At 39.4% G+C, this 12,394-nt stretch overlaps 1 protein-coding gene across 1 annotated transcript in view; it reads right to left on the bottom strand.

Annotated features, from left to right (window-relative positions):
- Positions 1-7,306: 7,306 nt before the first annotated feature.
- Positions 7,307-12,394, bottom strand: part of syngap1b (synaptic Ras GTPase activating protein 1b) — a 64,279-nt gene continuing 59,191 nt past the window's right edge. The window contains 1 exon segment of the mRNA XM_051929415.1: positions 7,307-11,940. Coding sequence (XP_051785375.1) covers positions 11,635-11,940 — 306 coding nt within the window. The 3' untranslated portion in view covers positions 7,307-11,634.

The raw sequence follows: 12,394 nt of genomic DNA, 5'->3' as shown, positions 1-12,394 counted from the left end.
AGTTATTTGCCAGCTGACAATGGAAAAGAGACATACAAAAAGATGAATGTAATATTCCTGGAGAGGTAATACTCATGGTGTGTCCATTGTCAGCTTTAACAGAGTAAGCCACAGTTCTGCTGACCACGTTTCCCTACCTTGTTATTGTGCAATGTTGTACAGTAAGTACGCGACGGGCAGACTATTAAGAAGATTAGAGTTTTTCATCCTTGGATTCCAAGGCACCCAGTATTGCAGGTGTCTTTACAATGAGCATGACTAACAACTTGGCAATACAGCAGTGGCACCAAGTGCTACAGCAGAGTACTGAGAAGACAAACAGAACAGAGGAGGGTGGTAACAGTTTATAAATATTGTATTACTTATATTTTTGTACAAATAACTAACAAACAGGGATGCATTATGCGTGAGTAATCAGCAGCTCTAGTCAAGGTATAATGGATTAAAGTAGTGTATCTTCAGCCTGGATTTAAAAGATGAGACTGAAAGGCAATCTTGAGATCTTAATGTGCGCTCTTGGTTTGCAAGTAATAGAAGTTCACATAAGTAAGCTGTGCCTTGAGGATTTATATGTAAGAAGGATGATGTAGAAATCAGCCCTAATCTGAACTGGAAGCCTGTGTAAAGACATAAAAACTGGAGTGATGTGGTCTTAGCTTCTAGTTCTTGTACCAATTCTTGCAGCAGCATTTTGAATTAACTGAAAGCTTCATAAAGAAAGATTTACAGATCCATTGAGTAGCGCATTTCAGTAGTCAATCACAGTAGAATTAAATGCATTCATTTATTGGAGTTGATGAAAACCTTACATCCCAGATACAGTATATGAAGAATACAACTAATTGTTGTCACATGTAGGGAACAACCAAAGTACTTGCCAGGAAATCCTGCATCTCCTTTAATGTTGCTGTAGGATTCTTGGTGTTCTCCCTAACCAGTTTTCTCCTTGTCGTTTTATCAATCTTGGAGGAACGTCTTGATCTTGGTAGAGTCACTGTTGAGACATATTTTCTCCACTTATTGATGACTGTCTTCACCATGCTCCATGGGATTGGATATGCTTATTGCTTTGGATATCCTTTTGTACCCCTGACCTGATGAATACCTTTCAGTGATGAGATCCTGTTCATGTTTTAAGAACTCTTTGCAGACCATGGCTTTTGGAGTATGTTGTAACCAAGAGGATACAAATTTTATCTGAGATCAATCAGAGACACTTTAATTGATGTCAGGTGAATGCTAACTACTATTTGAGATGAGACTTATTGTGATTGGTTTATTCTGAACACAGCCACATTCTTGGTTATTAAAGGGTATGCACACTAATGCAAGTTTTTATATGATTGTTTTTTTTCCGTTTTCACTAAACAGTTTCTGATTTGATTTCACCTTCTTTGTACAGATTGCAATTTTGCACTAAAGGTGAAATAAGTTCTGACAGGATTTATCGTGGTTTCAATTTTTTAATTACACAAAATCTGTGATTCTGGTAGGTTTGTTTAGGCTTTTTATATCCACTGTACATCTGACAAAGTTATTCATTAATAGCTGGAGATGATGCAGTGTACTTGAAGATTTGATGCAGTGGGTATCATCTTAGCATTAGCATCCTTCATCCTTTTCAGCAATAACAGAGTTACTGTCCATGTGATAGCGGACTAGAGTGCCACCACAGGATACCATAAGATTCATGTGTTTAGTCATTATGTGATGTAGTATTTCCAGATATTAACTACAGTCATCCGCTGATGCTGATCAAAGGGTCGAGGCTGACTAAGAGTTCAGATGACGTCACCAGAGAGTTTAGCAGTTGCTCCTGCACAGAAGTGGGAGAGATTTCAAAGCAGCAAGAAGCTGCTTCTGAACTCATCTTTGTAACCCAAATGTCAGGGGTTCATGGCAGGTGATCAGCAATTCCACAATGTTGGATGGGAACTCTAATTACTAGTCCTGTAATTAGCACCTGGAAAACAGACCTCCACGTGTTAGGCAAGGGAACACTAACTGCAGTTAGGTACTGGGATGAAATCCTCAGAGTCATTGTCAGACCTTACGCTGGTGCAGTGGTCTCTGGGTTCCACCTGGTGCAGGACAATGCTCAACCTAATGTGGCCTTAGTGTGTAGGCAGTTCCTGGATGACAAAGGCATTGATGCCATTGACTGGCCCCCAAGTTCCCCAGACCTGAATCCCTGGGACGTTATGTATCGGTGCATCCAACACTGCCAAGTAGACTGGCCAGGAGCTCACTGATGCCTTGATCCAGGTCTATAAGGAGATTTCCAAGGACACCATCCACCATCTCATCAGCATGGCCAAACGATGTTGGGAGTACATTAAGGCAAGTGGGGGCCATACACACTACTGAGTCACATTATGAGTTGCTGTGATGAAATTCACACAATTTTGATCAGCCTGTGATTTCAATTTTTGACTTTTGGTGTGATGTTGAATCCAGCCCTCAATGTATTGGTGATTTTGGTTTCCATTGACTATTGTTACATCATTTTGTTCTCAACAAATTGCACAGTAGTACCCAGTAAAGATTTTCCACTTGAATATTTCACTCATCGAGATTCAATGTGTGATTTAAGTGTTCCCTTAATTTTTCTGAGCATTGTATGTACACTAGTTGTGCTGCCTGTCTAAGATTGGTTGGAATCTAAGTAATTAGTATACAGGGTGGTCCAGATCTGATTATTCAACTGTTCAACTGATGCAGGGCAGGTGCTGCCATCTATTGGCTACAGAAAGAATTTTAAGTGAAATCTCTGTGCAGGGCAGGTGCTGCGAATTCTCTATGTAATTAACTTAATAAGTTATAGCGCCATGAAAATTGCATAATTAGATCTGGACCACCCTATAGACCTCAGTGTTAATTTGCAGTGCACCATGCAATGCATGTGTCTCAGTTATGTGTTATTTGGTAAGGGATTTGTAAAAGCAGTGTTAATACAGTATCTATCTATCTATCTATCTATCTATCTATCTATCTATCTATCTATCTATCTATCTATCTATCTATCTATCTATCTATCTATCTATCTATCTATCTATCTAATGTTTGTGATGCACCACCTATTGGGATGACAGAGACATATCACCCATAACACACAGACACTTGTCCTTTTTATTAAGGAGGATAACAAGTATTTTTCCTCTAGAAAAGCTTTTCTTTTGCATTCGACAGATGATCTGGGTTCAACAGGAGGCCAAAAGTTGATAAAGCATAATTACATTTCCTAGAGCTGATAGTGTCATCTTCAAAGAAGGCAGTCACAGAGCCCAGATGAGAATGTAGAATGTTTCTTTATTTGCAGAGTATGCACAAATCTCTCAGTCCATGGAGTGAGCAATCAGACAATTCTTTGTCTTTTATCCTTTTCCATTACCAGTACCTTGTCTAATACATCATGTCATCTGACTCTTAATATGGAGAACTTTAATATCTTATCCAGTCAACTATAGCCACATTCAATTTCGTGCTCATGTCGACTCTCCCAATATTCTGAACACTGCTTCTTTAGGAGAAGTGTTTGCGGATTTTTCTATTGATCTTATCCCCGCTTCAGAAGAGTGGTGTTTGGGTTTTCCTATTATTTTATTCTCACCTTCTAGAGGGGTGTTTGTCACTCATTTACCTGATTCTAGCCTTGGAAAGTCAAGATGGTGGTTTCTCTAAGTAAGGCAGGCCTCACGTGCTTAAGCTTTAAGCTACATTTTAGTTAATGGTTGAGTTACCTTTAGACCTTTTCCTTATATTTAATCATTTCTTCTATCCGTAGCTTTATATAAGTATATACTTTAGATCAGATTGTAAAGGATTGTGTGTAGTTGGTCAATACACTTCAATAGGGGGTCTTATTTTATTGAGGACAGATGTTGTTTTGAAAGGAATGGTCAATTCACATATAGTGCATTACTAATCGCTGGAAAATGGAGATTTTTGCCTCCTAAACACATTTGGGCAGCTGATCACAAAAATCATATTTAACTTTTCCTATCATGTACCATTTTATTGCAATCACATATATTTGTGATTTTCTTCTCTTATTATTAGAATACGTTGTGGGGAACAGCCCGGACACAGACAGGCAGACATCATTTTGTCATCCAACACACGTTTATTTACAGTCTATTATGTACAGTCTTAAATGCCACACAATCCCAAACTCCCCCAAAGTCCAGGCCAACCACTATGCCTCACTCTTCAGGCCGCCTCCGTGTCTCCTCCTGAGACCTTGTTCATCTGCTCTCCCGACTCCAGCCTCCTTGTGAAGGGAGGCGGCCCCTTTTATTAGCACCCGGATGTGCTCCAGGTGTGTTACGGCAATCTCCCATGAACATGCCCCAGTGTAGCGGAAGTGCCGGCTGCGTACCCGGAATCACTCCGGGTGTCCCCACTCGTCTTCCCCCCAGTACTTCCTGGTGTGGCGGAAGTGCTGGGGTCCAGGGTTCTCCAGGCATGGGGGCGCCCCCTGGCGGTGACCACGGGCCTCTACAGGGTTGAGCTTCCCAGCTCTGTACCCGTGGCCCCCAAAGGATCTAGGGCGGTCGCCCCCCTCGTGGTCTGGAGGAGGCATGAGCCCTCCTCCTGTCTTCCTGCGCGTCCCGGCTGTGGAGCTAACCCGGACCATCACACTTCCCTGCTAATGGTGATGTTGTAAGTGATGGACATTGCATGAATGGAAAAGCAGTAACAGGGCAAGTGGATAGTTAGACACTGAAACAAGACCACAAATGAAAATAAGCAGCAAAACATTTTTAACTCAATTGAACTAATGCAATGTGTCAGCATCATTAAGCAACTAAACATGCAAAATTCAATCCAACATAATACAGTCAATTTGAAATGATATTTGTGTTTAGATGTCTATCGTAATCACCAAAATATTTTCAGGAGGCAAAAGTTTGAAAAATGTGTTGTTCAGTGTAACAGAAAATAAAGTGAAACAACAATAGATAGAAGCAAGAATGGCGGTTGCGATGGGTGAATATGTACTGCAGCCTTCTTCGAGTCATCAGTGTTGCCAAGGAAACTAAAGCTTAAGTTTTACAAACCATAGTGAAGCTGACTGTAATGTCCACAAATAGATCCATCAAACAAAGACCAATGTTTCTTCATATCCTGAGGACACTATTTGGAGCTGTAAATAAGAACAGACACTGAAAAATAAAAACAAAAATATATTAAGAACATCTTTGTGAAAACTGTCATCATAAATAGTGAAAATGATATTAAAAATGATATTTTTTGTAAAAGAAAAATGAAAGTAGGTGCAAAAGAACATCCAGCGGGTGCCTGAACTGAAGAGTACAAATGCTTTAAGAAGACAGGATCAACGTATTAGAGAGATGCCAACAGTGTGATGGAGTAGATGTGAATAATTGTACTGCATTGTAAATCCTAAGTCACCCACATGCAGTAAAGGTGTGCGCTAAATTAACAAGAATGGTGACAGAAATGACTTGAGAAGACCAGCACAAGATAACGACAGGAAGAGGAAGAGAGAAGAGAGAGATGTTAAAGAGACCTCACAATGGCTTTGGCTTCAAGCCCAAAGTACAGTTTAAATATACAGTCTTACACTTAATATACAGAAAATAAAGAAGAATATGTTGATTCTGTTTGGTAATTAAATGCAAGTTTATAATTATCATAGTAGATATAAGAAATTTACTTTCAGCAGATTCTTTATTAGGGGCATATTTGTAGCACAGGGTGAGCATTAACATCTCACCACTCCAAACACTCTGCTGTACCTCATGGCCCAGACCTTGCCCTCATGCATTGTCACTCTGTTCCCAGGAGTGCTCTCTGGAAGTGCTATTTAGCAAATCCATGCTGATGCAGTACAAGGGAGGGTAACTGTGCTTCTGAATATTCTGGGACAGACTCTGGCTCTTTACCACCTAACAAAGTAAAACACAAGTTTAGAAAATGGGGAGGGTAGATGTGCAGCTATCTACACACCTCAAGACCTGAAGAATGAAATTTGTATCAAACACTCATTAACAACACAGTTACACTTTCTGATATTAGGTATTATTGAGTATGTTAAGATTAGATTGTCCAAGAGCTCTACTTACCCCAAATTCCAATTTGTTAAGTAAGCCCTTTCAGAATTCTGGAGCCGTTAACATTTAATATCTTATCAAGCTAACTAATAATCAGTGAAATCCTTTGTTTAATTATACTCGTTATCTTAGTTTTTCAATTAGTAGCTAGAAATACCCAGTAATTAAACTTTTAATTTGGGATAGGAAATATTTGCAAATTAATATTTATGAATTTCTTTAGACTTTACAAACCTGAGTGCACCCACAAAAATATATAATTCAACAAGTGTACTGTAATCCAAAACCTGTATGTCAGACATGCTGCCAACATGGCAGACCACGATTTCTGTGGCTACAATAAACAACCTGTTTGGCATTTTAAAACAGCACTAAGATTTTTTCTTTGGCGCTCTTATGAAGAGCACCCTAAAATTGAAGCTATCAGACATAAGTTTGCCAAGAACTCTTCAAGCTATAGCGCAAGTTGAGAAGAGTCCATTAGCTGTAATGTCAAATTCCCAGTTATGTTTCACTTGATAAAGATGCATTATGGGATATACTAGCTTTTTGTCCATTACTGTTCCTCTTCAGTGAAGATGTTTCTCATAAGCCAATTAGACAATACTTCACTTTAATTAATACGGCGACACTTAACTCAATTTACTATTTGTAAAAGCGCTTTCTAATAACACATTTTCTGGAATGACCAAATTATAAGTATCATTGGGTATTTCTTGGGTAATTTTCCTCTATATTATGAATACCTAATAGGGGTGCCTGGTTTGGGGGCACCAATTAAATTCATTAAAAAAACATAGCCCTGTACAATTGGGGAATCTGTGCAAAACGTTGTGGAGGTTTAAACTGTTTGGATTTGCATAGTGGAAAAACACACATGGTGGGGGCATTAACTACACTTTAGAACAAAACAAAGCCTATGGTGTTCCACTGTACAAATTTGTTGACAAGTTTAATAGCATGGATCTAAATACTGGACAACCACACAAGCACATTCAGCTTTATATATTATATAATTTCCAAAAATGCATATGTCTAAGATCACATTCAATGCGAATTTCCCATCGGGATTAATAAAGTATCTATCTATCTATCTATCTATCTATCTATCTATCTATCTATCTATCTATCTATCTATCTATCTATCTATCTATCTATCTATCTATCTATCTATCTATCTATGCAGCAGACAGAGTGCAGACATACAAAAGAAATAAGAACAGGGGAGCTAAAAGTTAACATCTCTCTTTATTAAACATTTTTCTTTTCTGCCACCACAGACCCCAAGAAATGAACATTAAACAACATTAAAAAAAGAATAAATTAACACACTTCTCTTGAATCAATGCTAATTCCCTAGGCTGACCCCAGAAAGATCCATCAGCAGTGCATTAGGTTGTGGAGTTGGAATATTTACAGCTCCATATACCCTGACACTGTTTAGAAGCTGGAGATTATAGGGACAATATTAATATTTTGGGGTCAGGTGGATGTCAGGGAGCAAAGGGAATTTTTATTGGTAGCCTTTTTTTTTTTTTTCTTAAAATTACAACAACCAGCCCATATTGAAATAGTCAAGAAATAAATTCCACATATATACACTTTTACAGTAGTAATAATAATAATAATAGCAATTATGTACGTATAAATAGTATTTAATAATTTAATTAGATTTTTTTTTAATCAGGAAAATATTAATTACAAAATATTCTGGCTTAAGAAAGTGATTTCCTTCCTAGTGTGCATGAGAACTGGGCTGGTAATTTACAGTCCAAGTATTAACTTCAAATACGTGTTTCCTGACATTCGCCATCAAATTGATTTTGTTTCTTATAAGCAATATTTACAACCAAAAAACTTCAACGAACAAATTAAACGTCAAACAGCAAAACAAGATCCATTCACAGCTGAGTTGTTCACTCTGCACAATTATACAGCCCTCACTTAGACTCGCGAGGTAAAGGCCCCACTCGAGCAGGGGCCTTTAGGGACAGAGACAGACACCCAGCCTTGTGAAATTCAAACCACAGAATCAGTTGCCATGGGGAGGAGGAGGAGGGTCGGCTGACCCCGGATACTGTCAAATCCACTAGGAAAACATTTAATGCTAACACAGCAGACAACCGTTTGTGTTTTCCAGTGGCAAGAAAAAACATCAGAGTAACCTTCTTAAGAACGGTGCTTAGAAATGGTTTATCGTAAGAAATAAAATACCTGCAGTTTTCCAGGTCAGTGTGGTGTGTCTCCGGTACACAAATTGTCTATTTTGTAGTTCATACTTGCAATACAAAAAGAGTTTGTGCTGGTCTTTAGGCCATCCGGCTCTCAAATTGGTCACAGCTAAACTCATTTTCCTAAATGGGGCGGTCTGATGCTCTGGATGAAGTGATAATTATGGTGAAGAACAAGCATCTGAAATAAAAAGACAAAGTGCCACAGCTCTGGTGAAACTCAGTTGTACTTTTTATGCCCTTGATCTTGTTGGTGGGGTGTCTGTCTCTGTCTAAAATTGGCACTGAAGTTTAAAAACTTTGTTTAAAAGAAAGTACCAAACCAAGGGGGAAAAAAAAGGAAAATACGTCTTTAGGTGTGTGCTTTCTTTTCTTTTGTTTGCTTTTTGTTTGTATTGTATTATTGTTATTATCTCTATATATATAATATATATATATATAATATATATAAATTTATTTATTTATCTTTTTTTACAAAAGTGAACTATTCAACCCAGGAAACCCTGCATTCCCTTTGCCCCCCAAAGCCCCCCCCCCCCCCCCACACCCAGTAGAAATATAGACTATGAACCCTATTTACAGCTCATTCATTCAGGTTTCCTGCAGTCAGCCGCTGCCCTGTGCTTTAGGGGTTACATTGTGGCAACAAGCCTCCACCTGAAATGAACACACTAACCAGTCTGAGGGGCAGCTATCCACTTCGCCCTTATTAAGTGCAACAGCGGGTGGTGCCCTGGTCTCACCAATAGTACCAGTACACTTTGGGTCACTACAACCCGCCCTTCCCTAGATACAGTAGGTGGCAGGGAGTCCAGACAGCCCCCTCCAACACTTTTGGACGGGTAAGCGGGAGGCAGGTTTGTTGAAGGGAAAAGGAAATCAACAAAAAAAGGGATTGGTTTCAGACAGTCCGTTGGTGTGCTTTTGTTGAGTTTCCAATGATCCCCAATAACAGGGCCCGGGACTCCAGACCTGTACGAGGATCCCCTGTTATTGTTCATGTTCCTGTCCATGTTCTTCTATCTTTGTGGGGATGCAATAGAATAGGACACAAAGAAAATACTGAAGGCATGGGCCTAAACCCACATGAAAAAAACAGTTTATCAAGCAAAACTAGTAGGATTGAAATAAAAAGTACAAAATTGTTTTCCCTCTGTTTCAGCCCTTTTGAAGTTTCAGTGAGTCAGAGACAGGAATTGTAAATCAGGCTAAATATGAGAGTCAAAGTAATGTTCCCAGAAAGACAGAAGAACAGTCTTTTGTGACTGGTATCTAAAAGGCTACATGGGGCGAGGGTGTCAATAACTGGGGTAAAGGAGTTAAAGGGGTCTCATCAGTCTTTTCTCCCTGCAGTGAGGCGCCAACCATTCGTCCCATCTGCAGATCACATTGGTTGAAAAGTCCTGCAATCATGAAAGATCAACTTTAAAAACAAAGACCAAGCAAAAATCCAGTCATGTTGTCTCTGAGCTTCGTATCCAGCGAGTCCTGGAAGATGAGGAGCTGTAGCCTGTTGTCCAGTGCAGCCCGATTCAGACAAACTGACAAACAGAGAAGAGCAGCGAGCAGTTGCAGCCATACTGCCAAAGGTCCAAAAGGTTATAAATAAATTATTACTTATTGTTATTTATTTCCTGTGTATGAAAATGCCCTTGGTATAAAAGAAAAGTAGAGCTCTCTTCCAGGGGTGTCAGCGCCATTCCCATCTTCTGTAAATTATTCCAGTTAGCTTTCCTTGAATTATATACAAATTCTACCAGCAAGACAACAAAAAACACTGAGAAGCCAGCTGACCAGTGAGGATCGTTATAGAAGAAGGTAGAATGCCACAGGACAATCAATAATAAATCACACGGAAAATTTTAAAATGCGTTCAAATCATCAGAGCTCCTCTTTTCCATAATGTGACCACTCATGGTCACGTCAAGTAAAACAAAAGCGTTTAACAGGATAACAATAAAAGCCAATTATAGGTGTCCTCTTCTTTGATTCAGCCAAAGACAGCCAATCTTGCTGTTTATTTCACTTTTTTCTTTTTTTTAGGTTGGAGATGTCTGGGAGTGCCGCCAGTGGAAAATGATCATCAATGACTCTGGCTGTATACAAAATATACCACTTGTTGCATTCATGCTTATCCTGGCTGCATGAGGCAGATTTCTTTGTGCTGGTTATTATTTTGTTCCCCAAAACAAGCCTTCTCACAAAGGCTGAGTGAGCCGAGACAAAGGGCTGTGGAGTGAATTGAGTCTTCAGTTGGCCACTGCCAGAGAGATTGTCTGCTGTACTTACATCTTTGCTCAAACTTTAAAAAGACTTTATTAATCCCCCATTTAACTACGCTATACAACTTCATACCCCGTTAGCTTAATGCTGTACCCTGGCAGTGCCTATTGTAAACTAAGCAAAGCCAGATTGTGCTTTAATAGAGCACAACAGAGCATGACAAAAGTTGAAAATGTTAGAGAGATAAATTGAATTAGACAAAGCTGAAAATGTTGGCTAAGCCCAGCAGTGTTACAAATGGAAATACGCCTGCACAACTTGAATGGCATTTTCTTCAGTTTTTCAATAAAATTAAATAAATTAAGACTCCATTTTGAGGCGAACCAGAATAGATTGTCAACCGCCTATCAAAGTGCTTAAAAAATGGTGATGAGAAGCTCCTGTATGTAGAACAAAGTGACATAAAAATTAATTTACTACTAGTATCAGCTGTAGTTGCAGCAGAGTAATCTTTGACTATACTCTTAATATTCAAATTGGTTTGAAAAAAATAATACAAGACTTCTTTTGAAAATTGATGCTTCATAATTTAGATTTTTCTTTTTTAATGAATAAATTGAAAGTGGCAATCTATCAAGTTCTTCTTTAAGGTGACTGCTAAATTTTGAAATAAACTCTATAAAAAAAACAAACTTTTTTTCTCACATGGCTTCCTTTCAGTACAACTCCCAGGTCTATAACATTATAGGATGCATGTTCTATCCTCATGACATGCTGAGCATTCTGAAGGAAATTCTCAAATATACACAAACTCCTTTGCAATAATGATCTGTCCTACATTAGCTTTTTGGTTCATCAGAAGAATGCAGTACAGCGATTGAAATGGATGTGCCTATTACCCTGATAGACTTGTGCCTGTTCAATTCCTGCAGCAGCCCTGCCTCCTATAAGCAGCAACATCTGAAAGGCTAGAGGGTCTCAGCTCAGTGCAGCCTGGGTTTGGGGCTTGGGGATATTGCATTGTACCGAGGTGAAGGGACCAGCTTGGAAGAAGGTCCGTATTCCCTGATCAGTTTAAAGACTCTTCCTCTGGGAGACCTTGGCTAGTGACCAGCTCCGGTTGTGCTCGCTGCATTCCCTGCACCACTGCTGCTGCTCGTGTTCCGGAACTCGCCATTTTCTGTGATATGCAAGCGGGGCGGTGGTGGCGGAGGTATAAGTCCCACTCCTGCCATTGATGGTGAAGATGTCACGCCCGTCATTCCGTTCCAGGGCAGTGTCTGGTGCTGTGATGAAACTCCAGGTCCGGCTCCTGTTCCTGATCCTGGTCCGCTCCGATCCTTGCCCTGCAGCGCCGCCAGCATCATCAGACGGGGGTTTGAAGAACCCATGGTGGGAAACTGCTCCTCCTGTTTTTAAAAGGGAGACAGAAATATATTACTCAGTTTAACCATCTTCTCCAGCCATCTATCATCTCCAACCAATTATTGTTAACCAACTACATGCAAACCCTTGAGAGTCAAGAGTACTACCTCTCTGTTGTATGAGCCTACATTCCCAAGACCTGAAATCTCACATTTACAGAGAACACTATTTAGAATTCCAAATGCCTGAAGAAAAAAAGAATCGGATTTCCATCTACACAGGCTCCAATCCAAGAGATTAATGTATATCAAAAATATTTTTAGAAAAATCTAAAAATCTATTTGGCAACCTGCATGAATATTTCTAACAATAAATAAGGCCACACTGGGATTTAAGTCTGCTGGAAATTCTGAAAAGTGATTTTTTTTCACAAGCTTGTATATTGGTAGTTGGCCATCATATTGCTAGGAATGGGCACCCAGTGATTTACAGAATAGT

Source organism: Erpetoichthys calabaricus, chromosome 1 (genome assembly GCF_900747795.2).
Source record: "Erpetoichthys calabaricus chromosome 1, fErpCal1.3, whole genome shotgun sequence".
NCBI classification, from domain to species: Eukaryota; Metazoa; Chordata; class Cladistia; order Polypteriformes; family Polypteridae; genus Erpetoichthys; species Erpetoichthys calabaricus.
The sequence above is the reverse complement of the archived record's forward strand: the minus strand, read 5'-3'. Positions and strand labels throughout refer to the sequence as shown.